General features: G+C 40.7%; 1 protein-coding gene across 1 annotated transcript in view; it reads left to right on the top strand.

Annotated features, from left to right (window-relative positions):
- The first annotated feature begins 852 nt into the window (after positions 1-852).
- LOC118563947 (tyrosine-protein phosphatase non-receptor type 13-like) overlaps positions 853-27,730 on the top strand; it is a 57,859-nt gene continuing 30,981 nt past the window's right edge. The window contains exons 1-13 of the mRNA XM_036140315.1: positions 853-992; positions 6,178-6,344; positions 8,890-8,955; positions 10,269-10,454; positions 10,623-10,710; positions 13,630-14,244; positions 21,722-21,814; positions 22,416-22,512; positions 25,590-25,794; positions 26,386-26,460; positions 26,546-26,723; positions 27,174-27,324; positions 27,451-27,589. Of these exons, the coding sequence (XP_035996208.1) occupies positions 878-992; positions 6,178-6,344; positions 8,890-8,955; positions 10,269-10,454; positions 10,623-10,710; positions 13,630-14,244; positions 21,722-21,814; positions 22,416-22,512; positions 25,590-25,794; positions 26,386-26,460; positions 26,546-26,723; positions 27,174-27,324; positions 27,451-27,589 (2,175 nt within the window). The 5' untranslated portion in view covers positions 853-877. The remainder of the gene's footprint in view (positions 993-6,177; positions 6,345-8,889; positions 8,956-10,268; positions 10,455-10,622; positions 10,711-13,629; positions 14,245-21,721; positions 21,815-22,415; positions 22,513-25,589; positions 25,795-26,385; positions 26,461-26,545; positions 26,724-27,173; positions 27,325-27,450; positions 27,590-27,730) is intronic.

Below are 27,730 nucleotides of genomic sequence, written 5' to 3' on the forward strand. Positions count from 1 at the left end.
AGCTGGGGGCTCTGGTTTGATTTCCCTACAGATATATTAACCACAAGCTTCCTAATGTAACGGGGAATGCCGCGTTTCATGCTGCCAGCCCACTTCGCGGGGTGTTTTGTGCCGAGCCCTGACCCAGTTTCGGGTTAGCGACATGTAAAAACAGAGCTTTACATACGACACTTTTAAGATCTTGGTTTAAAAAAAAAAAGAGTTGTATTTATCTGCCTAGATCAGTTTTTGTCTTTGGGTTAGGGTAAAATAGATCGGAATAAATCAAATCTAGATTGTGAAATATAACAGAATAAAAAGGAGAATGTATGTATGTGATGTTAAAACTTCCACATCACTTTTGTTTTGTTCTGATAGTTTCTTAATTTGCTTTCTTTACCAAAAAGGTTTGCATGTTAAGAGCTGAAGAAAAGGGTTGTTAATCATTTGTTTAAAAAAAAAAAACAACAACCTTGGAAATCTTATTTAAGTTGGTGGCTGTAAGGCAATAAAGCAACAAGCATTTCAAACATTTTCAAGACGCCATATAGTTGCTGACATGAACAGAACTGAGACTCGGAGGTGCTGCCTTTGCATTTTCTGTGCTGCTCTGATTGTCGAGGTTCATCTCACACAATGAAGATTGTTGTTTTTTTCTTTCTTTCTTCTCTTCTTCTTAATCAAGGCAAAGGTCAAGGTGGCCTTCTCTGTTGGGTGCTGTTTGTTAGCAAGTTTACAGAACAACGTGTCATTAAACTTGGAGTAGAGCTGGAGCGTGATGGTTATAAAAAACCGTAACGTTTCTAAACAAAATAAAAAAGCATGTGTATGTCGGTTGAATTTCTGTGTCGGTGTAAGGGATAACCCGTGCTCGTCTTCCTCTACCTGTGCAGGGAAGATGCATGTGACTCTGGCAGAAGCCCTGGAAGTCCGAGGGGGCCCGCTCCAGGAGGAGGAGGTGTGGGCCCTGCTCAGTCAGAGCGCAGAGAGCCTCCAAGAGCTTTTCAACAAAGGTATTTGTTTCTTTATTTTTGATCATCTTTACAAAAATAAAGAAAAAAAAATAGAGAAATTTTCCAAAAGTTTTGTCCTGCTTTTGAGTTTAGAACATCTGCAGATTTGTCTTTAAATGAAAATCCAGAAAAAAAGCTAAATTTGCTCATGTAAACTTATGATATGTATCTTTTTTTTTTTTTTTTTTGCTCTGATGTTTTCATTTGCTTATCTCTACAAACACTGTAGACTGTGTGATAGTTTTGGACATTTTCCTCATTTTTTTGTGAGTGGCTTATGCCTGTGAGTGTAGCCAGTTGTCCTTGGCAGCACAGGCCAGATAAGGTTTTCAGCTTCCACAGACACTTTATTTATTGAGAAAAAAACTTGGAGGCGGGCGACCGAGGGAAGCTTTAACTGTAGGGACGCCGAAGAGGACGCGAGTCTGCAGAAACCGTCGCTGTAAAAACACGGCGGGAGGTTCCTGGTTCCGCTCGTCGTTCCAGCACACCTGATAAGACGGGCTTAACGTGTCGTCTAAGCAGCTGACCATTGTAAATCGCCGGACCGCATGTGTCTCTGGGTAAAATCAGCCACACTTCACTTTATGGTTTTTGCTTCCCGGAGGGTGTGCTGAAGGTCCCCGTCACACGTTAAGAAAGCTTTCTTATCAGCGAATGCTTCTAAATATTCCTCTGCTGCCAAGTTCCCATTTATGATGAAAGACTTTTGCAGAACTGATCTTGAATAGTATCTTTCGTGAAGGCTTCTTAGATAAACCGAGACGCAAAAGCTGAATGCTTGAAGGTTTTCCCTCATCTTTTTGTCTTTACTTTGCTTTCTGCTGCATTCACAGTTGTATTTAAAGTGCCATTTTATCCGTTTTTTTTTTTTTTTTTTTTTTATAGTGTGTAGCTGTACAGTGTAACTTGTGGCCGCTGGCGTGTGGAGCTTCGGTCTGCTGAGTGAGGCTAAAATTGAATAGCAGATGTTTGGAACAGCAATTATAGTCACTGAACTATGTAAAGTCTGTTTGCAACAAGAATGCGTTATTAATGCCCCCCCCCAATATTCAAGTTTTAAAATCAAACAATGTTGTTAGCCTTGCTGGTAGAGCGAAGAGCTTGAGCCGTTGCAGATTTATTCTGCAAAGAAACGGAAAGCTGCAACCGGTGGGGAAAAAATGCATGCAATCTGTCTAAATTTAGCCCTCCTGTTTTTTCTTTTGTCTTGAACGCAATGGTTTGTGTGCATAAAGATTAGGAGATTTGTTTAAGTGATGAGTTTTTCAGATTTAGTGAAAGGATTCGGCCGTAATGTTTCAATGTTTATTTTCTGACTATGTTGTCACCTTTTGTCTGCTCGACTGTTCATACAGTAGCTAGCAAAACCACATATACCCTTTGAACTTGGTTACCCTTTATGTTCAAACCACAAACCTCCTGTCTTTTATGGGGATTTATTTGACAAACCAACTCAAAGAAGTTCTTAACTGTTTTAATTAGTTTTCGAGATGTCAAAAAATGTAAGAGGGGCGCCTATTTCGATCGAGTCTGCACATTTTAGGGTATATTTTTACCAGCTGGGCACATCTAGAGGCCGTGCTTCTTTGCAAAACAGCTCAGGCTCAGTCAAATTTGTTTGGAATGGTAATTAGTATTCAAAAGTAGCCAGCTCATCAGCAACAACTTTCACTTTTCTGCATTTTCTGACTCCAGACTTATCAGGTCTTTCTATAGAGTCTCAGTAAAACTTATGTCTGGGCTTTGGCTGGGCCATCCCAGCACATGAATATGATTTGATCTAAATATTTATTATTCTAGCGACGACGGTATTTTCAAGGTTACCGTCCACATGGAAGGAGAGCTTTTGCCTTAGTCTCGTGTCTTTGTCACATCTTACAGGCTTCCCTCCATGCATATAAGGGCCAAACGCACCCAGGCCTGTCTCCATAATAAATCAGTTGATCATACAATAAATTCATTAAAATAAGCACAATATTTTGCGCAGGCCTTCTTGCTTATTTCCCCTTGTGATTCCGTCTCCTCTCTCTAAGACAGGATAACAAAAAGGTTTCAGTACGGGTCATCGATGTCCGCTCACCCATCTGGTTTCCTCATAGTAGGAGTGTACTGCAAAAACAGAACTAGAGATAAGTAAAATGTTCTTAAGATTAGTGTATTTGTCCTTGATTTGAGCAGCTAAATAAGATGATTTGCCAATGGAATAAGATTTTTGCACTTAAAATAGGAACAATTTATCTCAATCATCTTATATCAAGTGCTGGATGTCTAATTATCTTATTTTATGGGTCAAAATACTCATTTCATTGGCAGATAATCTTATTTAACTGCTCAAATCAAGGATAAATACACTAACTTTAAGAACATTTTACTTATTCTTAGATCCGTTTTTGCAGTGTGGTTAAGTCTTGCCAGGGTTTCCCACAGAAAATGGGGTAATCCTGGCGGTAGTTGTCTGGTGGGTTGCGGGAGATGTCCTCTGAGCGGGGAATTGGAAGCACGATGAGCGTTGCTCGATGGAGCTCGAAGGAGGGGCACAGCCCTTAACTGGGTGTCGTGTTGTGTGTTAAGCTAACTACAGCTAGCGTGTTAGGTTAGTTGACCAGGAGTTTTCTTTCAGACGGGAACTTTACTGTCCATTTTATGTTTCTCTCAAATATCGAGGTTTTATTTTATTCATCCTTCCATCCATCCATTTTCTAACACGTCTATTATCCCTTGTGGGGTCGCGAGGGTTGCTGGTGCCTATCTCCAGCTGTCAATGGGCGAGAGGCGGGGTACACCCTGGACAGGTCGCCAGGCTGTCACAGAATTTTATTCATGATTAAACAAATAAATAGTGAGGGAGAACCAGAGAAACGCTAGTTAGAAATGAAATTGGTGTCAAAGCCAAACACGACCGCTGCAGGGTGGGAGTTTTTTGGATTTAAATCAAATTACGCCACCCGCTTAATGTCTTAGCCGCTACGTCGAGAGGTCAAACAGGCCTAAACGCACCGGATGCGTTAGACTGTTCATGTTTCCATTCCGACTTCTTGAAACCACACAGGTCCCAGCTAGAGGAACCGTCAGACTCGCGTTATCAAGTATTCACACGGGGGTAAATACTGTGAATCCCGACAGATGCTGCCTGAACAAGCTCAAAAAAGATCGCCCTTTCACTTTTTACCGTTTTTCATTACGGACTTCCAGCTTCCATGCTCTTAGCGTACTGCTTTCGTTGCGAGTAGAAGATTTTACTTTGAAGTTTTCCCCAAAGCAGATGTGTTTTTCTCTGCCACCGTGTCTCACTTCCTGTCTGACTCATGGCTTTCCTGTCAACTTGATGCGTTGCTCCAACAAAAACAGACCCCTGGTCTATCTTGGTCGGACAGTCGGAGATGCAAGGAATCGTAAAGCTCCATTCACTCCAACATATTCTTATTTCTACGGGTATCATGTGACCCAATTTTCGACTCGGATGCCAAATTCCGGCTCTGTGGTGTTCTTGGCCTTCAGTCCCATCCATCTTCCCATCCGCTCTGACCAGCTTCCCTGTCCCTACTTAAAAAAAAGGATCCCCACAGTCTGGTGCTCCCACTACTATGTTCACCATAGAGAAAGTGTTCGAGTCAGAGCGTGTGTAATGTTTTTTATGTAGGCCAAGATGTTTAATTGTAGTCCTTCCATCTTATCATTTGCCACTGGCTTTGGTTGTTCTAGCTCATAAAACCCCAATAAAATGCAATGAAGTTTGTAGCTGTAATGGGTAAAAATTCTGGGGATGTAAATGCGCTGCAAGTCTGCCAAGGTCTTTAATCACTTGCCAAATGTGGCGTTAATTGCCTGTCAGCGTAGAAATAAAAATGAACTGCAGTGTGTGTGAACATCCACTTTTATAGAGCCCAGCGATTCAGTCAGCAATGGCTCAGTTGCTCATCAAACAGCAGCAGCACATTGCAATATGATAAAAATCATGATTACTTTTTTTTTTAAGTAAAGTTTTGCATTTGATACTTAGCCCTTGTCTACTTTACAGTAAGATCGTTGAATGATCAGATGAGGTTTTAAGCAGGAAACTTGTATTTACTTAGTAAATTCCAGCTTTTGAAAGCAGATTTTTTTTTTTCCACAGTTCTTCAAATCTAGCTCCCCTTTTCCACGCTCTGCCCTTCTCAGACTAAAGTATGAGTCAAAAGAAAGAATTTTGCAGCACTGCTCAAACATTCCTTTGTATATTTTTAAAACCATCCCTGACCATAGCACCGCCTGTGGCTTTGTAGGAAAAGAGAATTATGCTGTGTAGCCATTCCTTTTTTTGCTTCTACGCTTCAAGACTTTTTTGTTTTTGCAGCCTAGGGAAAGCGACATGTGTTGTGGTTTACTTCAGTCAGCTTCCATATCCATAAACGCCAGAGCCGTTCGCAAGAAGCAGCCACTGTGGTTAGATGTGTGAGGCATTTGGGCTTTGAATGTCTGGACAGGGTTTTGATAGAGCTTTAGAACATTGTACTTTGAGGCTGTGCTTGTTTGACAGTGTCTAAAAGTTTATCTGAAGAAAGACAACTTTTCTTTTGCTGTTTTTATATCCGCGTTCATGTTTTTTTTTTGTTTGTTTTTTTGTGTCCTGTCTGGCAATCTGTCAATAATAATTGTCTTAATGCCAAAAAGAGCCCAACAGATTTTGCTTTCACATGTGGAGCCTTACTGCTTTCGCCATAGTGCTCTGCTTGATTTATATATGCAAGAAGCTTTATGAGATTTTTATGCTGGGACTATTTTATGTTAAATGGACACTGAAACGGGAAGGTAGAAGAGGAAAAAAGGAGAGAAACAGATGAGACAAAATGCTAGGTGAACGAGAAAGAGGAGAGAAAAGGGAGAGAGCGATATAACATCCTCTGAGTCTGCTTCTACACCTGCAAAGAGAGATGTAAAAAGAACAGCAAAACTAACCAATAAAGTATTACAGGTACAAACAACCAACGCTTTGATACCATCGCTGAAAAATATACAGGATTAATTAATACGACATGAATGAAGTGGCAGCTAAAGCTAATAATAGGGGTTTTCAGTATAGAAGTGAATCTGTAAATATCTGAATCCAAGCACCTGTAGGTGTTTGTGAGAGTGCCCTTGTGTATGTAAGGTTTTTCCAGCCACATTCATGTTTTGAATTGTTGTGTTCTGTTTCCGTCTTCAGACCCTGCAGCCATGGGCTTCATCATCTCACCCTGGTCCCTCCTGCTCATGCCCTCTGGCAATATTTCATTTGCAGACGAGTATGTCACCCAACAGGACTTAAGAGCGTTCACAGCTCCAGAGGTCATGGAAGGCATCTCCTTGAATTCAGTTTCTGACATTGAAAAGGTATGCACCGCTTAGGTCATGCACACGGACAGAGAGGGTAACATTCTTTGCTGTATCTTTATCTTGATGCATTTCTACCTAAAGTTCATTGGTGCACTCCCATAAATCAGGAAGCGTAGAGCTGCACCGATTAGAGCTTTTTGGGTGATATCTATTCTCTTAAGAACTACAGTTAATCACATTAAAAAAATTGTCTTGCCATCCTGCCACGAGTAAAAGTGGAGTCACTGAAACAGGGTCTAACAGCAAAGACAATTGTTTTGGTATGTTCAACTGTCTTTAGCATCTTTAGCTTATCAATCTTTCGTATGTTAGTCATATGCAGAGGTCTATATTTCCTTGAGGATGTAGATCCTTGAGAGATTCCTAAGGACTGCCAACATTTCCAAACCCCGCCATGACGGACCAAGGTCAAAAGCTAAACCGGATTAAACAGAGCAGCTTTGCTGTGAAACTATCATCGTTCGGTTATCTGCTGAATGTTTTCCTCTCTTTCTGATAGTTGCCTGACCAAATCTTCTGCAGAAAATATAGTTTCTTTTTAAACAGCCCTTTGCATCTCTCTGCTTCCTGCGAGGGTATTTTTTAAAGCCCTCACAAACCACGTTTCCATCAATGTGTTGTTTTTTTATGGGCATTTTGAAATATTGCATGGGGAAAAGGTTGATGGAAATGTAAAAATTAAAAATTTTCATGGCTAATGGATGGAAACATGGCTACAGATACGGCAAATGGCTAAACTCAAGTCTTTTTCATTCGGTAACATCCACTTCAAAGTGTGCTGTCATTAATCCATTCACTGACTCCAAGAAGGGTAGGATTTTTGTATGTCTGACTGGTTGATAACCAAGCAAGGGTAAATGAATCAGACGATTCCCGGACCAGGATAGTTCAATTAAATTTTATTTCTATAGCGCCAATTCATGAAACATGTCATCTGGAGGCACTTTACAAAGTCAAAATCAATCATGTTATACAGATTGGTCAAAAATGTCCTATATAAGGAAACCAGTTGATTGCTTCAAAGTCCCGGCAAGCAGCATTCACTCCTGGGGAAGCGTAGAGCTACAGGAAGAGTCGTCTGCATTGTCCATGGCTTTGCAGCATTCCCTCATACTGAGCAAGCATGAAGCGACAGTGGAAAGAAAAACCACCCATTAGCGGGAAGGAGTTCTCTTTCATTCTGGTTGTTTATTTATTGCTTATCTTTCCTTCTCGTTACAATAAGCCAGCTTATCTAGAACTGGACTCATTGTACAATTAGGCAAGTAAAAAAAACAAAACATCTTATTGAACACTGAAGAAACACATTGGAGTTAGATAATCTAGGTATAAATGTACATGATTCGCATGCCAAAGTAAATAAATAAGATAACATCAACTTAAATTAAAACGATTCTGTTTAAGTTGCTTAAGTTTTTACGTTAGGTTAAATTTACCCAACTTACTTTTTGTAGTTTATATAGACCTTAAATGGGATTGTTAATGTTAAAAAAGGATATAAATGTCCTATTTTTAACTTACTAAAACTTGCAGTAACTCTTTAAAAAGACAGTTGTAGCTAGTCATAGTGGCTCCTGAGTTGGTAAGTAGATGTAGTTTTGTAGGTTTAAAAAGTAAATTCACTCTTAAAGTTTGGTTTGTCAACAAATAGAAAAGTTGATGGCTTAAAATCAGTTGTAGATGCGTTTTCAGTGGAATGTGTACATAAATGATGGACAGCGTGGTGTGGTTGAACTTCTCCCGACTTGGCGTCCTACACTGACACGTTGGCAGACTGTATGTCCAACGTTCTGGGGAACCGTGTCTTCTCCGCTTGTTGAGAGAATCGCCACAGCCCTCCCATTTCAAATCTGCTACTCTGGTAGAATAACTGAAAGCTTGCATGACTGAAAACCCGTCTCTGGCTCAGGCCCACAAACCTCAAACAGCTTTGTGCTGAGTCAGTTTTCCAAGCCTGGATCCGACTCTCCAGCTGAGTTATTTCGGTGCACAAGTTATAATCCGTTTCCTTCATTATAAGACTTGAGCGTAAATATATGTCAGCTGTGAGAGCCAAAGCTTTCCGTTACTGTTTTCAACCTGGTGTTGTGTGCTCACTGTTACTCCTCCCTGGCTAGTCTGTGAGGTTTCCTGGAAGCGTTAGTGTATCTTTAAGTTTGCGCTCCGTCTGCTCCTAAAAGACCTCTAAGGTTTGTTAAATTCTTTGGCAGTCCCTGAATTATTCTTTACCCTACCAAGCCCAACATTCAGGGGAAGTGATTTGTCTCCAAAGCAATGAGTCGAGAGTAATAACAGGAAAATGGAAAAGATTTGGAGATTTAAGGTGGAACCCCTCATCTATGTTCTGTGTGGAAACGATTATTCACCTTTAATTCTTTTACGGTGGTTTTATGTTTTCTTTCCCCTACGTTTTACTAAACGAAACCTTGTCTCTACAACCGTCACCCTTTTTTATGTCAATTATTGCCTTTTCAGTCAGCCGTTTTGTCTGTTGTTACACCTGGATGTACGATTTGCTAATAGCTGTCTTTTCCTCCCACAGATGCACATGTACTCCCTGGGAATGACATTATTTTGGGGAGCAGACTACGAAATTCCCCAAAGTCAGGTAAACATTGTAAATTCAATAAACACAAAAAGGTCCCTCTAAAGCTATAATGCTGATAAAGGCTTATGTTAATATTTAAAAACCCTTTTTTAGTATAAAATGTAATATTCACAACTTGTCCTATTTACTTTAGTTATTATTATTATTATTGTGTCACATAAAACTCACTTATGAACTTGCAGCTTGGCTGAGTGATTACATTATCACAAATACAGCTGAGTGAAAAGCTGGAACTGCCCCAAATGTCTAAAGTGTAACGTCCCTCATGATTTGACACGATCACTACTGTATCTTAAAATGTCATCTTGAGGAGGAAAAGTGCTGCCTGGAAATGCACTCTGGAATATATTTGGAGAATGAAGATGATCAGGTTTCCCCCGCATCTTCATGACGGTCAGTCAGGTGTGAAGCACGTCCACTCTTATGAGAAGCGCCGCCTTCATTGCCGCTGCAATACTTGTCACGAAACAAATTTAGGGGTGTACTTGTGTAACCAATCAGTTTATTTTAATATACTCTGATCCAAATGGCTTTAATGGAAACTGACTACCAGGTGATTTGTTGGAATGTCCTCTTTATATCTCTTACCTTGAAACTAGCGCCAAAGGCATCACAAAACGAAATGTGAAAATTTAGACGCGTCATTTATCCAGGTTAAAGGCACATTAGTTACTTTATTTTATAAAATAGCATTGTATATGAAAGCACAGCAGACTTGAATTACATTAGTATTGCAGGAAATGCGGTATTTAGATTCCTGAATAATAATAATAATCTTTATTGTCATTATAACGTATATTCCAATGAAATTTGTTCTCTGCTTTTAACCATTGTGTGGCACCCGGGGAGCAATCTGGGCTTAAGGGTCTTGCTCAGGGACCCAGAGTGGCAGTCTGTGGGAGTTGAACCCAGAACTTCCGGGACACAAGCACAATCAGTTACTGAAATCAAATTTTTATGAATAAAAAATTACTTGTTTTATGAAAGCAGTAAAGAAAATGATAGAAGACAGCAGATGAATGCCCTCCCTTATTGTGCAAATAGCCTTTTTTTCAACACCGGATTTAGGTGTATCTTGTTTGTTCTGCTGTCTTCTTTTAAGACGGCAAAAATAATCAACACTTTTAATTCCGAATTTTGGCCTTTTTTAAATCTAAAATGCATTTTAGATTGAACCCTTCATGTAAGGTAGTTATTGCCACGCGTAGAAGATGATCCATAAATGTTTTATAACAGATCAAATGACTTGTGATTCCATGTGAAGTTCTGCCCTCGGTGATGGTTTGTCTTTCCTCATTTGGTTTCCTGTTCAGCCCATGAAGCTGGGGGAACACCTAAACAGTCTGCTGCTCAACATGTGTGATGATGTTACGTTGAGCCGAATGTCGCTGCGCACGGTGCTGGACATCTGCAGCAAGCACATCAGAAACTCCACCTGTGACCCTCCTTTCTCCTACATTCGAAAACTGGTGCGGCTGGTGCTTGGCAGTCTCTCTCAGGTATGCACCGCAAATAATACAGCACAGCATTCATATTATGAGGAAAATGTGTGTGTAAGATGCAGGAAAATGGGGTTTCATACTCATTAAATGTTTCTTTTTTTTTAACCCTCACCGTACCAACTTTGATCCTTTCGTTTTTGCTTACTTCAACTCTTATTTTCTCAGCTGGATGGTCTGCTCACAGATAGAGAATCTCTTCCAGAGAGGAGTAAGGAGATTCGAGAGAGGTTGAGAGGCAAAGGCCTGCCATCGGGTAAGATTAGCTTATGAATGCTAGTCGAATGCTTTAATCATTTCTGTTTTTGTTGTTGCTTTTGTTTCATCAAAACAGGCCTCTCTTGAAAATGAGATGTTGGATCTCAATGAGAATCCCAATATAAATAAAGGTTAAATAAAAAATAAAATAAAATTAGCTGTTTATACATATACTATAAGTACAAAGCAGCTACACTGCAAAAACGGATCTAAAAATAATTAAAATGTTCTTTAAGTTAGAGTATTTATCCTTGATTTGAGCAGGTAAATAAGATTATCTGCCAATGGAATGACTATTTTTACCCCTAAAATAAGATAATTAGACATCCTGCACTTGAAATAGGATGTTTGAGACGAATTGTTCCTATTTTAAGTGCAAGAATCTTATTCCATTGGCAAATCATCTTATTTACCTGCTCAAATCAAGGACAAATACACTAATTTTAAGAACATTTTAATTATTTCTAGTTTTGTTTTTGCAGTGTAAAACCGTATGTGCTGTTTAAATAGTACGGAGTCATATCTACTTGACTACTTTGGTATTATTAGCGGTGATAACTTCCTATTTATACAGTCAAATGGTTTTCACATGTTTTTGGAGTTATTATGGCAAGGGCATTTCTTTATTTCACAATGTGTCTACTGGTGTTCCTCAAGGTTCAGTACTGGAGCCCCGTTTACCTGTAATATAAATATGCTGAAGATTTGGTTTGATGAAGTGAAAACTATGGAAGGGGATACAGATGAACATCTAAAGCTCCAGTGGATACATAACTTTATGTAAAAAGGATCTGTTTTCTTTCCAGTGAGTTATAAATGAGAGTACATGTTCCTTCAAGAGTGCAAAGCTTAGTTTAGCTGAACAGATCCATGGCAGCAAGGCAAAAAAAAACGCAACATATAGATCAGCATTCATCATTTATATTCTTTCGGATAGAAAAAGACCCACAAAGAACAACACACAAAAACCTCTAATTCAAACTAAATTCGGGAAAATATGACCAAACCTCCTCCTGTGGTTTTTGAGCATTCCGGCATTTCTCCAGGCCATTGAGAGGACGGCCAGAGCACAGCCGTGGCTGTTATCCAGATTATGTAAGCACTGCATGATATTGATTAGATTCATATTTTTGAGTCACCAGTGAAGCTGCTGGTTTGCTGTTTCTATCAGAGCTTTGTTTGTCTTGTTGAACCCCAGACAGCCCGAGGGAAAGTACATGCAAAAGATCACTCCGTTCCTTAGTATCTTTGTTGTCATGAAGCATCTCCCTCCCTCCTTGTTTTATCTATTTAGTTTTATTAACCTTGTTTTTTAACCTAATTTTTTTCTTTTCTTTTCATGTTTTTTTTTAATTCTTTATATTTATATATCTTAAGCACTTTGGTCACCAATATTGCGGGTGTGGAAAGGGCTATGCAAACGAATGACTAATAGATGCTATTCCAGTGGTTTCAGGTTGTAGCTTCTGCTCAGGTTTCTGATATTTTCTCTTTTCCCTTAATGGTTACTGAATACCTCCATTTCATAAACTACAGCTTGTTACAAAATTATTAATAACCCTTGAGCTTTTCCACATCTTGTTAGAAACTCATATATTTTTATGGGATTTTACGTCATAGACCAAGAAAAAGGTATTAATAATTGTAAAATTTCTTCGTGGATGTGTGACAAACATCTAAATTCAGCCACCTTTGCTCCGATGAGAGCATTAATCAGAAAAGCAGCAAAGACCATGATAATTAAAAGACCTGCAATAACCTTCCAGTCACACTATTAACAGGATAATTATTAGCTGTGTGCACTACAAATCTTCCCTTTTTATGAAAGAATTCCAAGAAGAAAAGATATGCTGCATAAAGCCATAAAAGCTCCTGTTTTCAGTCATATCATAGGCAGACCAAATCTATAGAAGATTTGTAAAACATGGCGATGGCAGCATTACGTGGTCATGATGCATTTCCTCAACAGGAACAGGGAAGCTGGTCAGACTTAGAGGGAGGATAGATGGAGACTAATACCCAGCAATGGAGAAAGAAAGCTGGAGGCTGTGGAAAACGCGAGACTGGGATGGAGGTTCACCTTCCAGCAGGACAACGACCCTGAACATACGGCTAGAGCTAATATGGAACGGTTTAGATCAAATCATGTTAATGGGCTAAATGGGCCCAGTCAGCGACCAGATCTTAATCCAACTGGCAGACTTGAAGTTTGTGGTTTTTCAAGGGCTATAAATACTTTTGCAACGCATTGTAGGTTGGACCAGATGATGATTCAATAACAGTATATATCGTTCGATAGACATGTGGTCCAACAGGGGAAAAAAAAGGGTCAATAGGAAGTTCAATGGATCTGTTTTCCTTCTTTTTGCATTCTAGCCTCTCCTGTAGGTTAATACTAAAGTCGCTGCATCCTCCCAACCAATCACAAACGCAGACCCAGGAACCCTCCGTCACCAAGCTTTGATGTGTTTAAATTCAGTGACGGTGTTCTTTATCTAAAAAAAAAGGTCATTAAGCATCAGCATAAAACGGCCAGGGCTGCACTTAAAATATGCTTTAAATTTTTTGATAATTATCAGTGTGATTTCTATTTTATCGATATGCTTTTTCTTCTTTATTGTCCGGCCCTAATTGTACGTCCGTAACCCATATGGCAGTAACACTTTTTTTAGTTGCACAGCTGAAGAATATGCATTGCAAGATTTCCACGTTAGGTCTTTAACTGGCAACCTGTTTGACATTTCTACAGATTTGAGAAAATGAAGTAGTCTGTGGCAAAGCTGAATGCATTTTCTTTTTATGGCTGTCTGTAGGATGTTGTGGACAATTTAAAGAATGAGGCATTGTGCGTTTTTAACAATTTGACTGGCGGAGGTATATCTGTGCGCTCTTAAATTAATGACATTTCCTTTCTCAGGGAGGAGTGCCGCCCCCAGAGTTTTGGAGCGCTACAAAGCCAGAACCCAGGAGCAAACGGCTCTTAACCGGGGCCTCAGTCGTTCCATGGGCTCGCTGCCGATACAGGATTTGCTGAAAGGGGACGACGGCGCAGCGCCCCATAATTCCCACTCTGACTCTCCCACAGAACTCTACCCCAAGCCTCCCTCACTCCAGCACCAGCTTTCCTCTCCGTATCTGCACCCTTTCCCCCCCCAGATGCAGAGCCGGCCCGTGGAGCTGGACCGCAGGTCTTTACCCTACCACGTTACGGACAGGGGCCCGAGTCAGCCCAGAAAGACCTGGGCTTCCTCTGTGGACTTGGCGTACATGGACCCAGAAGCGCTTCGTTTCGGAGCTCTGGAAGACGCCCGGAGAGGCAGCAGCGCCTTGAGCACGCATTCTGTGGGCAGGCGGAAATCGCCGCTGCCTGTGCCCAGGGAGGTGGACTCTCGGTTCTCTGAGTTCGGCGGGCTGAAGAACCGGGCGCCTCAACACTTCTCAGCCCTGTCCGTTGGCTCTGGGCTCCCTACTGCATACGACAGGATCAAGGAAAGACAGAGGAAGCTGGAGGCACTACAACAAGCAGTCAACGGTGAGTAGTTCTGCCATAACTGCAGTGGATGTGTGTAGCACTGTTCTCTATGCAGCCGGTGTAGGTACCAGGTACTTCCCGATGACGTCAATTATATGGCAACTCCCCTCAAACAAACTACCTTACGCCCGTGGTCTCCAATTGTTACAAATCAATTTTATTTTGTTAATTTACGGTTATTTTCCAGTAACTTAATCGAGGCATGAAAAATTTTAACATCATTATGGAATGCTTGTGTGGTAGTCTGACATTTTAATCTGTAATTGTGCAGGATCAAAATTACATTTTAAGAGAAATTTCCTTCAATTTAAAAAAAAAAAAAAAAAAAAGTTGTGAAGGGAGACTAAACCATAAACTCTTTTCATTTTTAATAAAAATCTGCAGCCAATATAATTTTATCCCGGCATTCATCACTTTAAAATGAATGTTTATTCCTCCTTTTTCTACTGATATTACTATGTCGTTTTTTCTGATCACAATTTTTTTATTATTCCAGATGAAATTGTGACAATATTCTTCCAAAAATTTAGTTATTTGTTGATTTCTTTTTTTTTTAAATGTATATTGTTCTGTCATTTTCAGTGGCAAGGCAAGGCAAATTTATTTATATAGCACAATTCAGTACAAAGACAATGCAAAGTGCTTTACATGATTAAAATATAGCAAAATAAATCAGAATAAGAGCAAGTAGGAATAAAATATAGATAGAAAATAGAACAAAAAAGTGGTGATTCAGTTAACTAGGACAGTTGAAGGCAATTTTAAACAAATGTGTTTTTAATCTTGATTTAAAAGAACTCAGGCTTTCCGCACTTTTACAGTTTTCTGGAAGTTTGTTCCAGATAATTGGAGCACAGGAACTAAATGCTGCTTCTCCTTGTTTAGTTCTGGTTCTAGGTATGCAGAGTAGGCTGGAGCCAGAAGACCTGAGTGGTCTGGAGGGTTTATACGCTGATAACAAGTCTGTGATGTATTTAGGAGCTAAGCCATTTAAGGATTTATAGACTAACAGAAGTATTTTAAAGTCTATTCTCTGAGATACAGGGAGCCAGTGTAAGGACTTTAGAACTGGTGTTATGTGCTCTACTTTCTTAGTCTTAGTGAGGACGCGGGCAGCAGCGTTCTGGATCAGCTGCAGCTGTCTGATCCACTTTTTAGGCAGACCTGTGAAAACACCGTTGCAGTAATCAATTCTACTAAAAATAAACGCATGGATTAGTTTTTCTAGATCCTGCTGAGACATTAGTCCTTTAATCCTAGAAATGTTCTTCAGGTGATAGAAAGCCGACCTTGTAACTGTCTTTAGATGCTTTTGAAGGTTCAGGTCTGAGTCCATCACTACTCCCAGATTTCGGGCCTGATTAGTGTTTTTTAGCTGAAGCGACTGAAGCTGTGTGCTAACTTTTGATCTTTCCTCTATTGGTCCAAATATTATTACTTCAGTTTTGTTTTTATTCAATTGGAGAAAATTTTGGCACATCCACGTATTGATTTCTTCTAGGCATTTTTAGGCAGTGTTATCCTTATGTTAATCATTATACCTAAATATTTTACCTAATTTTTATCAATTAAAGTGGGTTCTATGTTCATCTTTAAGCCTGAAGCTTTTGAGAAAAAAAAGAAACCGCTACATTAACAAAATAAAATTGATTCGTTACAAATGCAGACCGCGGGCTCAATGTAGTTTGTTTGAGTGGCGTTGCCATAATGTGATGTCATCGGGAGGCGCAGGGACCATGGAGAATTTCTTCGTAAAATTTGCCATTTACGAACCACCGCAACCCCACTCTCGAATAAAACCTACACCCCGCTATAATTACTTTAGTAAGTTGTCCAGACCAATCACAATGTTTTGCGTAATTGTGCAAACGTTAAACCAATCATGTGGCACACTGTTTGAATCAGTCCAGATCCGTGGATTCAGTACAAAGCCTGAATATCCTGATAACTTCAAGTTAAGAGGGTATTCAAAGAACGCAGAAAGAGCGATTTACTTTGAGAAGATATTAGTGTTATTTACTCTATACTTGTGTTGTATTTGTACATGTAGAGTGTTTAATCATTACTGATGGTGTTTGCTATCACTCTTTTTCTGCAGGAAAAAAAACTATCTTCAAAGCTGTCGTCATCATGTGATTTAAAAACAATCAGACTTTTGCTAAAGGGGCATTTTATAAAGCTACAAAATGGTGTCAGGATGCCAGCCAGCATGAAGCTCTGTGTCTGAGACGCTTATCTTTATCTTAAATACTACGTCACCCTAAAACCAACACGCTCTGTTACTGTATCTGTGCACAGCTGGTAAACGGAGGCCGTGGTAAAACTGTCTCTGTTGAAACGCTGAACCTCTACAGCATGGCTTTTCAAAAGAACCAGACCTTTATATTTAGTTTATTTTTTTTCTTGTTCATAGTTCAAACTCATTCCTTCCTCTGGCTATGTAAATAAATACATAATGTGGTTTTATCTAACCATTTAGCTATCACTCTGTGAGCCTTCTGAGATTAATCAGTCCCTTTTTTTTTTTATCAGCATCGCTGTAAGTTCTTCCAACACCCTTGCCTAATGTGAAGACAGGATGTCCTTTATTTCCTGCTTTAGGTTGTTGTTGTTTTTTTTTCCCTAAAGTGATTTTGCCACTCTGAACGCTTCTAGACTGTCTTCCACACCAAGGGTCTGCAACATTTGGTATAAATAGATGTTTTATATTTATTTTAAATATATTCTGATAATTCCTCAGGGTTGTTCTTGGAGGCTTTTAAATTTTTCCACACTTTATAGCGTCATACCTTTTTTTGTTTTGTTGGAAGTTCCTATCAGTTGTCTGTTCTTGTTAAAGTAATGTTCAATGACTGAGAATCTAGTGGCCCCAGAGCCACAAATTGCAGACCCCCCGGTCGTACACCATCGATCTCAGACAGTTTCTAGAAAAGGTCTGTGGCTTAGCGTTGGGCCTGGCATTGTAATGCTGTTTTTTAATAATATAGGGATGTTCTTTAGCCAACATACAGGGACAAGCTTTTGTCAGCATCTTCTGTCTGTTGTCATCGGCGACACATCGCAAGAAAACAGTTTTCGGGCTCAAATGACACATAACCAGTCTTTCCCCTCCTCCCTTTTTTAAATACCTGCATTGCGTCACATCACTCAAAGCACATGCTTTGTCACGAGTATTGCACAATTTGGGGGTTTCTTGAGAAACATCATACCGAGGTCGTGTTGTTATTTTGTAACGAGGGTTCAGCTGAACGTTGTCGGGACATGAAGTGTGGTCCTCTGCGTTTCTAGCTAGAACAGCGCCATTATCTTTTGCACCATCCCTGATCAATGAATGTTTCATATCAGTAGATTGTTTTAAAAGAATGGGGGCTACAAACTAGAAAGTGTAATGAATTGGGTAATTAAAGCTGGCTATATATATATATATATATATATATATATATATATATATATATATATATATATATATATATATATATATATATATATATATATATATATATATATATATATATATATGGAGAGAAACGCTGACCACAGGGGGATGATGTGAGCAGCAAGGCACTTGGATTCATTACCAGATGTGTATACGAGCGGAGCTGCTGTGTGGGTTCAGAGCTGGCCACTGGCTTCAACGGAGTATCATTTTCGCTGGCAGTGTTTAGACAGTGAGTCAGTGGCACGACGGTTCCCCAATTGACTGACTCTAATTAAAGGACATCATAATGCTAGCCTGTACCGTATTGTCACACATGTTTTATACATCACTGTTCCTCTGACACACCTTTTTGTTGCTTAGGCAAAGCACGGTTGTTGCAGCGGTGCATTTTCTTGGTATCCAGCCCCCAGAGTTTTATGTCGCTCTCAAAGGCTTGTTGGATTCTTGGTAAAAGCTCCATAGGGAGGCTGCCTGAACACACCGACTCACATGTACCTGTGTGAGTTTGAAGGCCATCTGATGAAGGTGGAGAAGCACAAAGGTTCAAACGAGATTGTCTTGTGTCTCTACTTTCCTTCCCTTTGTTCTGCCAGCAATATTTTTCTTCCAATGTGCCTCTTGATCCACAGCGAGGGTTGCCTCTCTTTTCAACTCTTCTTGCTTGCCTTTTGATTAAAATAATTGGAGGGATATTGATGCAACCTAAAGTTTTAACGACAAGACTCATTCCTGTATGCACAACAAGGTAAGAAAGAAAACCGTATGGTCTCTAGGTTTTCCCGACTTCTCGATATTCCTTTTTATCATTAAACTGTCTCTGAAAAGTACTCATTTTTTTGTTTTTTTTCTTCTTCAAATTTCTATGCAGATTTATGTTTTACGCCATAACCCTAATTGTTTTATGGTGCTAAAATATTAAACAGAGAAACATACAGATAAATGTTGAACACCCGTCGTTCCTATTACGACCTGCTCTAATCCCACCACATTTTCAAGCAACAGTTTCACTGCAAAAATGGAACTAAAAGTAAGTAAAATGTTCTTAAAATTAGTACTTTTGTCCTTGATTTGAGCAGGTTAATAAGATGATCTGCCAATGGAACAAGATTTTTGCACTTAAAATAGGAACAACTCATCTCCATCATCTTATTTCAAGTCCAGGATGTCTAATTATCTTATTTTAGGGGTCAAAATACTCATTCCACTGGCAGATAATCTTATTTACCTGCTCAAATCAAGGACAAATACACTAACTTTAAGAACATTTTACTTATTTTTAGATCCATTTTTGCAGTGTTCTCTTAATAATAAAGTTGATTGAAGATGTTACCACAAATGAGCCATTTTAAATCAAAAATGAGAAGGTAAAAACACCCTAGATGCAAAACAGTATTTCCACTGGGCAGCTGGTGACGTTGTCTCCATGCAGCCGTAGTTTCTAAATAGTTTTTTTTATGATGGAGCTATGAGGTTCCTTACCCACAAGCTATTTCGGGTTCTGGGGCTGTCAAAATGGAAAGAGTTGGTGAAGAATCTGGCACAGGCTCCCGACCAGCCTGGCCGATGCAGTAAATGTCCACAGCCGTAGGAGGTGACGGTGGAGCGCATCAAATGCAGGCGTGAGCGCCAGGCCCAGGGTTTGATGCGGAGGTGAAAGTATAGCTGTGGTGTGACGCACACCTCACATTTTTTTATTTTCATCATAGTAGAGATCATGTGTGCAATCATCTGTTCAGAGTTTTGCAGCTTGAGTTATTGCAGTTCAGTACTTAAAATAGACAAACTGTTACATTTAAAGGATTAGATGTTTATGTTTAAAATATCAACTATTTGAGGATGTTTTCTTGCTTAGGTTTTTTTTTTTTTTTTTTTTTTTTACTTCCCACATAGCTTCTCCTCTTTCTTTGTGCAAGTTTTCATGTTGTCCACTTTGCCTCTGTGTCGAGGGGCATGTTTCTACCTGGCCACCTCTTTGTCTTCCAGCACCCAGACAACTCCAGCCCCCTCCCCCCACCTCTCTGCCCCAAAAATGCTTTAGACTTCAGTGAGTAGAAACTTTTCCTCGCAGACCCCGACGCTGTAATTGGAGTCATGCATAGCGGATGAGGGAATTCCTGAGATTATTGGACTTTTCCGACTCCTGGCAGCAGGTTGTGCTTCTTTGAGCCGAGGTCAGGATCAGCGTGGAAAACAATCAAAAGGGGACGTCTGAAATGAGAGGAGATGGGGAATGTTTCTGTGTAAGGGCATGACTTTGTCTTAAACCCCCTGCTTTGAAGATGTTACAGTAGAAAGTGTTAGGACATGTTTAAAAGGTGACACACATTAAACATTTTGCAATAATTCAAGTAATTCCTCCTAAATCCTATTCAAAAGACCACTAAAATATACCAGACATGTTGTGGATTCTCTAAACGGACAAAGACTCATTAATAGATGCTTAAACGTCAATTTAGATGAAACCAAAAAAGATTATTCGTATTAATTTGATCTTGTGGTGACACGATGAAGTGCTTTTCCAGATAACCTCTTTTTGACCTTTTACTGTGAGCAGCTTCCAGCACCCAACTAGCCAGCTGTAGTTTTTAAAATCACATTCACTTAAAAGGTGGATATGCTTTAGTTTCCACCAGGAGACTAAGTGGTTGAGCCAGCAGACCTTGCAGTGCACAGTAAAAGGTGGGAGAGAAGTGCAACGTCGCTGTTTTTCTCTGTAGAGAAGTAAAAAAAAAAAAAAAAACTCAAATACTTTGAACCTTGTTGGGAGATTTTAACATTTTTAAACGACAAGCTATTAAGACCTCAGAACACCTTGTTATCCGCTATCAACTATTTCCCCTAAATGCTCTCTTCTTCATTAAAATGTCAAATTAGTTGGACTTTTTGGATACATTTTTGTGGTAGGAAAGAGGAAAAAAAAGCACTTTTTTTGTTAGGAACTAAATGGAGTTTAATTCTTTCTCTGCATTATATTTTTTTTTTCTTCACCCATTAGGTTTTTAAAGAGCTGCCATATCAGGTTGTCTGGGCAAGTGACTACATGTGTGGGTAACTGCATGAGTCTGTGTCGATTTTTGAGAACGCACAAGTTTTTTTAACAGCATGGGAAAAGTGCATAAAGGAGCTAGTCTCTGTACCTTTTTTTTTTTTTTTAATTGTGAGATTGTGTAAAAGGAACTTGTGACTCACTTCAGCAGAGGATGGGGAAAACTATTTTAGGCGACCGTCTGACCTGTCCTTCTGCCTCCTGGTATCACTGTAGCTGCCGCTGGCCTCCAGTGCATTTCCTTTAAGGTGTTTGCCGAAGGCCGTCGTCATCGGGTTAGAGAAGGGAGCTCTGCTGTATTGTGAAACTGAAATGAAGTTTTTTTGAGCAGCGGCGCCTGAGGAATGTGGCTCATTTGGGCTATGCGGCTGACACCGAGGAGCAGGACTTTCAGGTTCTGAGCACTGAGCAGAAAAACACATGACAGTTGAGTTAGGGTTCAAAGTCTGTTTATGTTTTCTTCTCACTGCCGAGTGAAGTTCATCGCTGAGTTTATGAAGCAAGAAACTGTGAAGCCCGTCTCTGCTTGCTGTGGTTCTACCAGTCAGGCAAGACAAAGGCTGACGAAGAACCTGACTAGAGACACGCCTGAATGAGTGAATCCTCCTTCCAGTGGAGTTACATATGCCTTTTTACTGGTAGTGTCCACCAACAGCATGACTAATACCTGTATTTGTTCCTCGTTGTACCGTCTTGTTCAGTGTTCTCAGAAGTATGAATGGTCTCTGTAAAAATAAGCATGTATGCTGTCAAATTCCCATTATAACATGATGGGGAGGGGGGGGGCGTTGTTGTGGGGTTTTTTTCTGTGTGGTGTGGCATTGGAAGGCAATCGGCTTCAACCTAACATAAAAAAAAATCATCAAACATGTCAGTGTAACCGTTACGAAGCATTGCATGCATGATGGTTGTGTTTTTTTCCCCATTTAATCCACAATCTGTGGGTTACGATTGATTTGATTTTAATGAGAAACATTTTTTCATTCTTTCAGACCCTGTCCACACCCACCAAAGGTACCACAGTGATTACAGCTCATCCAGTGAAAGCCCATCAGTGGCCTCTTCAGATCCAGACTACAGGCAAGGTAACCAATATCATTAAGTCTTTCATATTTCATACAGTGTCGTGCACACAATCATTTATTAATCTATTCATATACCGGATGTTTACATACACAGAATAAAAATATAATTTCTCCTCTCTGAATCCGGCTAAACTTTTCCTCTTTTAGCTCAGTTAGGAACACCGAAATTATTTCTGTTTACACAAACACCCGGATGATTGGACATTTTTCTTAGAGTATTTTTGAATGTTCTCTAAATTCAGGTAGTTTTCTTGCAATAAGACAACATACTGTTGTGTTCCCGAGCCCGTTTCAGATTCATTACACTGGGAAAACTAGAATCATAGTTACGAGGACATAGAAACAATATTTCATTGCTCCAAGTCTGCTGCTCTAAGGCAATGTCACTTTCTACACACATTCGGAGCAAGTCAGCAGATGTTATTCATGCCCGTGGTTTTACCTGACTTAAGTGTTCTGTAACCACCGTTCTGCTCAGACGTGTTCATGCAAGTTTAATCACATCAGGTCGTGGGTGTCAGGAGGGGTGTGTTGGATTGATAAAACTAAATGTGGTGCTTTGTGCTCGCCTGTGCAGCTAATATTCCCACATCTCTCGCAGCTAAGAAACCGGGTGAGGTGACAAGGTACGGCTCCCAGCTGGCGCTTGCAGAACACGACGCCCTGTCACTGAGAAGCCACAACTCGCAGAGACACAGGTAATAAACACAGGCCGACTGCAGCTGTGTGTCAGTGCGGGCATTGTCCTTCACAAATTGACACAATGGAAGTTACTGCTGCTTGGTTTTCCTCAGCTCAAGATCTTAGCAGACGTTTCGCTCTGGTCCTTTTCACCAACCCCCCCTGCTCTGTAAAACCGACGTTTTACGTTGGGGAGAAAAAAATGTGGAAAAACACTTTTAAGTAGACATAACAACCGCGTCCACAGCAGAAAAACAAAGAAGCGAAGTGCAAGCCGGTCTGTTGTCTGTAAAATGTGTGTCCACAGTTTTGCAATCTTTACACAGTTTATTTCTTTTGTTGACAAAGCACATGTACAAGGAGAAATCCAGTGTTTCTGCAAATCCACCAGTGATATAAAAGCAGGTCACCATTACTTGAGCTTACGATCCATTTATCTGTGACATGTAACTGAACCTCTACTGCAACTAAACTGCAACATTCAACTAAACCACAACATGCAGCTAAAGCACTACACGCTACTAAAGCCCGACATGCAGCTAAAGCGCTACACGCAGCTAAAGCGCTACACGCAGCTAAAGCGTTACACGCAGCTAAAGCGTTACACGCAGCTAAAGCGTTACATGCAGCTAAAGCGTTACATGCAGCTAAAGCGTTACATGCAGCTAAAGCGTTACATGCAGCTAAAGCGCTACATGCAGCTAAAGCGTTACATGCAGCTAAAGCGCTACATGCAGCTAAAGCGTTACATGCAGCTAAAGTGTTACATGCAGCTAAAGTGTTACATGCAGCTAAAGTGTTACATGCAGCTAAAGTGTTACATGCAGCTAAAGTGTTACATGCAGCTAAAGGGGGCATGCAGCTAAAGGGGGACATGCAGCTAAAGAGTTACACGCAGCTAAAGCGCTTCACGCAGCTAAAGCGTTACATGCAGCTAAAGCGGGGCATGCAGCTAAAGCGGGACATGCAGCTAAAGCGGGGCATGCAGCTAAAGCGGGGCATGCAGCTAAAGCAGGACATGCAGCTAAAGCGTTACGTGCAGCTAAAGCGCTACGTGCAGCTAAAGCGTTACACGCAGCTAAAGAGTTACACGCAGCTAAAGAGTTACACGCAGCTAAAGAGTTACACGCAGCTAAAGCGTTACACGCAGCTAAAGCGTTACACGCAGCTAAAGCGTTACACGCAGCTGAAGCGTTACACGCAGCTAAAGCGTTACACGCAGCTAAAGCGTTACACGCAGCTAAAGCGTTACACGCAGCTAAAGCGTTACACGCAGCTAAAGAGGGGCATGCAGCTAAAGCGGGGCATGCAGCTAAAGCGTTACATGCAGCTAAAGCGTTACATGCAGCTAAAGCGTTACATGCAGCTAAAGCGTTACATGCAGCTAAAGCGTTACATGCAGCTAAAGCGTTACATGCAGCTAAAGCGTTACATGCAGCTAAAGCGTTACATGCAGCTAAAGCGTTACATGCAGCTAAAGCGGGGCATGCAGCTAAAGCGGGGCATGCAGCTAAAGCGTTACACGCAGCTAAAGCGTTACACGCAGCTAAAGCGTTACACGCAGCTAAAGCGTTACACGCAGCTAAAGCGCTACACGCAGCTAAAGAGTTACACGCAGCTAAAGCGTTACACGCAGCTAAAGCGTTACACGCAGCTAAAGCGTTACACGCAGCTAAAGCGGGACACGCAGCTAAAGCGGGACACGCAGCTAAAGCGGGATACGCAGCTAAAGCGGGACATGCAGCTAAAGCGGGACATGCAGCTAAAGCGGGACATGCAGCTAAAGCGGGGCATGCAGCTAAAGCGGGACATGCAGCTAAAGCGGGGCATGCAGCTAAAGCGGGGCATGCAGCTAAAGCGGGACATGCAGCTAAAGCGGGACATGCAGCTAAAAGGGGACATGCAGCTAAAGGGGGACAGGCAGCTAAAGCGGGACATGCAGCTAAATAGTTACACGCAGCTAAAGCGTTACACGCAGCTAAAGCGCTACATGCAATGCCATGTTTCCCAGTGGGGATGGTGTGTCAAAGTCAATGCGTAGAGTTATCTTTCTGCTACACTTAGCATTTTGAATGTTGGCCAAAAACTTAAAATTTGGTCTCGCCTGATCAGAGCAGTTCTTTTTCTTTGAAAAAAAACTTCTTCTTTTCTTGGTCTCTTACGTGGTTTTGCAAACTGACGTGATTGTAAGGTGGCACCATGTGAAAAAGCTTAATGAGTCGGATTTCTTTTTTGGACATTATGTGTATACTGTAAAACGTGTCTTAAAATGCGCATACATTTCAAAGCCAGATTCGATTTTATTTTGCTGGAGTTTATCTCTACTGACACCAGCGTGTCAGTTTGGTTCATCCTGGTTATTCTGTTACCACAATGACACAAAACCATGCAAAGTGTCACCAATTCACACGCCTGGGTGGAGGAAAAACACAGATCCTTGAACTTTGCAAGGCATACAGCAAATGGAAACACAAGGAGGTGCAAATTCCACACACACCCAGAACCGTCTTGGTGTGAGTAACTCTGCTCCCGGATATACTTAACCTCATCTTTTTTCTTGTTTACATTGAGGTAAATTAATATTGGGAAGTCAGAATATTTTGGTTAAATAGTAATTTGAAATTTTTAGTGCATGAATGCTTGAAAATGCATACAGGAGCATTTTTGTCATGAAAAAAGGTGTGTATGTGTGTGTTAATTAATCTTTTTGTTGATGATGTGCTAGTATCTGCCCTGCCAACCCTCCAGGGAGCAGAGCAGCGTCAGACAAAGCTGTCCCATTTAGCTCCTCTGTGCCAACCGCAGCTGGTGTGGCACAGCAGGATCGGCCTCATGCTTCACTTGTGAGGTCATCTGATGTGACATTCACATTCAGTCCTCTTGATCTCTCTAATCTCTGACATCACAGGCCTGAACAGCCTCTGTTGCTATGCCTTCTCCCAGAGGAGGAATCATTTCTCATCTGTCCCTCTGCAGCTCCCCATCCCTGCTGGGGTGACAGAACATTTCAGCAGTTTGTGTCAACAAACCATTCAGCCACAAGCAACATGCGTTAAACTGCAGAGTTTTGCAGCTAACATTTGCTTCCCTTCAGGCAAAATGAGGGTACAGCTGATGAAAGTCCTGAGATGCTCCTCCAGAGGCAAGAGGAGGAGGTGCAGCGACTGCAGACGCAACTGGCCAATAGGCTGTCCAGGGCCAACTTCTACCCTGCAGACGAGCCCCTGCTCCAACCCCATGCTACAGCACTTGACCTTCAAGACCCTCTTTACACTCCCTTATCACTCCGCAAAAACAAGGTTGGTGTACTTTGTGACTCAGCGCGTAAAGCTGTGCTCCAAAAGAGAAAAATGTAATCCATCATAAAGACAGCTTGTAAGATACTAATCCAGAAAGCCCAATAAAAGCCATAATTTACACAACTCTCCCTGCAGTTTAAACTCCCTACATGCAAGCAGCTTGTTTATAAAGCAGTTTTTGATGATGCACGTACAAATTGAACTTGCATAAGCTCACTGGCAACCAACTTATTGACTCTGCTCATTTGATGTCGTGCAAACGCAAACTGCCGAGTGCAGCGCTTAATTTATACCTGCCTCTGTGGGGTTAATCGTAAATACGCGGGACGTGTGTGAATTTTGGGGTTTGCTCAGATTTATTTTGTCTATTAGAGCAAGTTTTGTAAAAAATTTTATATGGTACATGTGTGAACAAATTTACTGATGTTGGCAACAAAACCTCAAATGTTGTGGGATTTTGTAATACTAGAAGCATATTCACACATCTATGTGGGAGACGTTGAAAAATATGATGCCATAATACCTTGATAAATATGAACTGTTTGGATATAACGAGCGAATAAACTTTGCTTTTTCTCTGTGCAACAACAGAACTCTCTTGGACCCGAGTTTGTGAAGATGGCCAGTGAGCCGCCGGTAACCTTAAGCGTGCCTTCGTCGATCATGGTGAGGATTCAACTCTGCTCCTGCTTGAAATCCGAGTTTTGTTCTCATTTCTTTGACCGCAGCTCCGACTGTGTTTCATCCCTAGCAACAGAAACGGGGCAAGGTGGAAGAAGTCCAGAGGAAGGTGGGTGTTGTGCTCCTAAATGGACAAAAAGTGGAGCTGGGCTGTGACCTTAAGGCGGTTTGTAAAGACGTTTTCGACATGGTGGTCGCGCACATCGGCCTTGTGGAGCACCACCTCTTCGGCCTTGCATACCTCAAAGGTAATTTAATAGATTTTAGTATTTATTTACTTTATTTACACCTGTCTTGTGTGAGATCTACAATCTTCTTTACATTCTGACTAAAATTATTCTCTTAAGTGCGAACATATGATGTCTTACAACCTTATTGACTTTAGCGGCTTTAGCATTTTCACATTTGACTACATGACAAACATCGGGAAATTTAAAAGGAAAATTACCTGATGTAACAGCACAAAGTAGTACATGAATTTCGATTTAATTGATGAATGGAATAAAAATCCAGAAAGTGTTGTAAGATCTGTATTTGTTTCCGCCCTCTTCACTTGAGATTGTCGATGGCGATCCCGATCACTCACCAGTTCTGTCGATCACATAAATCCCAGTTTTGGGGAACTGAGACTTTTCTACAACACTACATACATTTTTTTAATAGCCTGATTTTTAATCCTTCAAAAACCTGCCACACAGACACTGAGTTTTTCTTCGTTGAGCCCGATGCCAAACTTACCAAAGTGGCTCCTGATGGATGGAAGGAGGACCCCAAGAAACGAAGATCCGACGTGCCTTTTAACCTTTTCTTGCGCATCAAATTCTTTCACGATGATGTCAACCTCATACAGTGAGTGCAATCATTCTTGTTGTGAGTGAATGACTCTTCTGTTTAATTTGCTTTTCTCTGTTACAACACAACTAAAGCATTACATCTCAAGATCTATTCGACGCTTCTTGTCTTTGTGCTAAACAGGCACGCTTTGACCAAACATCAGTACTACCTACAGCTGAGGAAGGATATCTTGGAGGAGAGGATGCGCTGTAATACAGAAAACGCCATGCTGCTGGCTTCAGTGGCCCTGCAGGCTGAATTTGGTGACTATCAACCTGAGGTACCCAAGATCTTCTTTCAATAATTGAGTTGCACATGTAAACTGAAAGACATGTTCATAGCTATATATCTGTGTCTAAATATACGGCTGGTACAAGTATTTATCAATCATTTCTGTAACTTTATTTCAAAAGGAGCAATT

This window comes from Fundulus heteroclitus, chromosome 8, assembly GCF_011125445.2.
Source record: "Fundulus heteroclitus isolate FHET01 chromosome 8, MU-UCD_Fhet_4.1, whole genome shotgun sequence".
Classification (NCBI taxonomy): Eukaryota; Metazoa; Chordata; class Actinopteri; order Cyprinodontiformes; family Fundulidae; genus Fundulus; species Fundulus heteroclitus.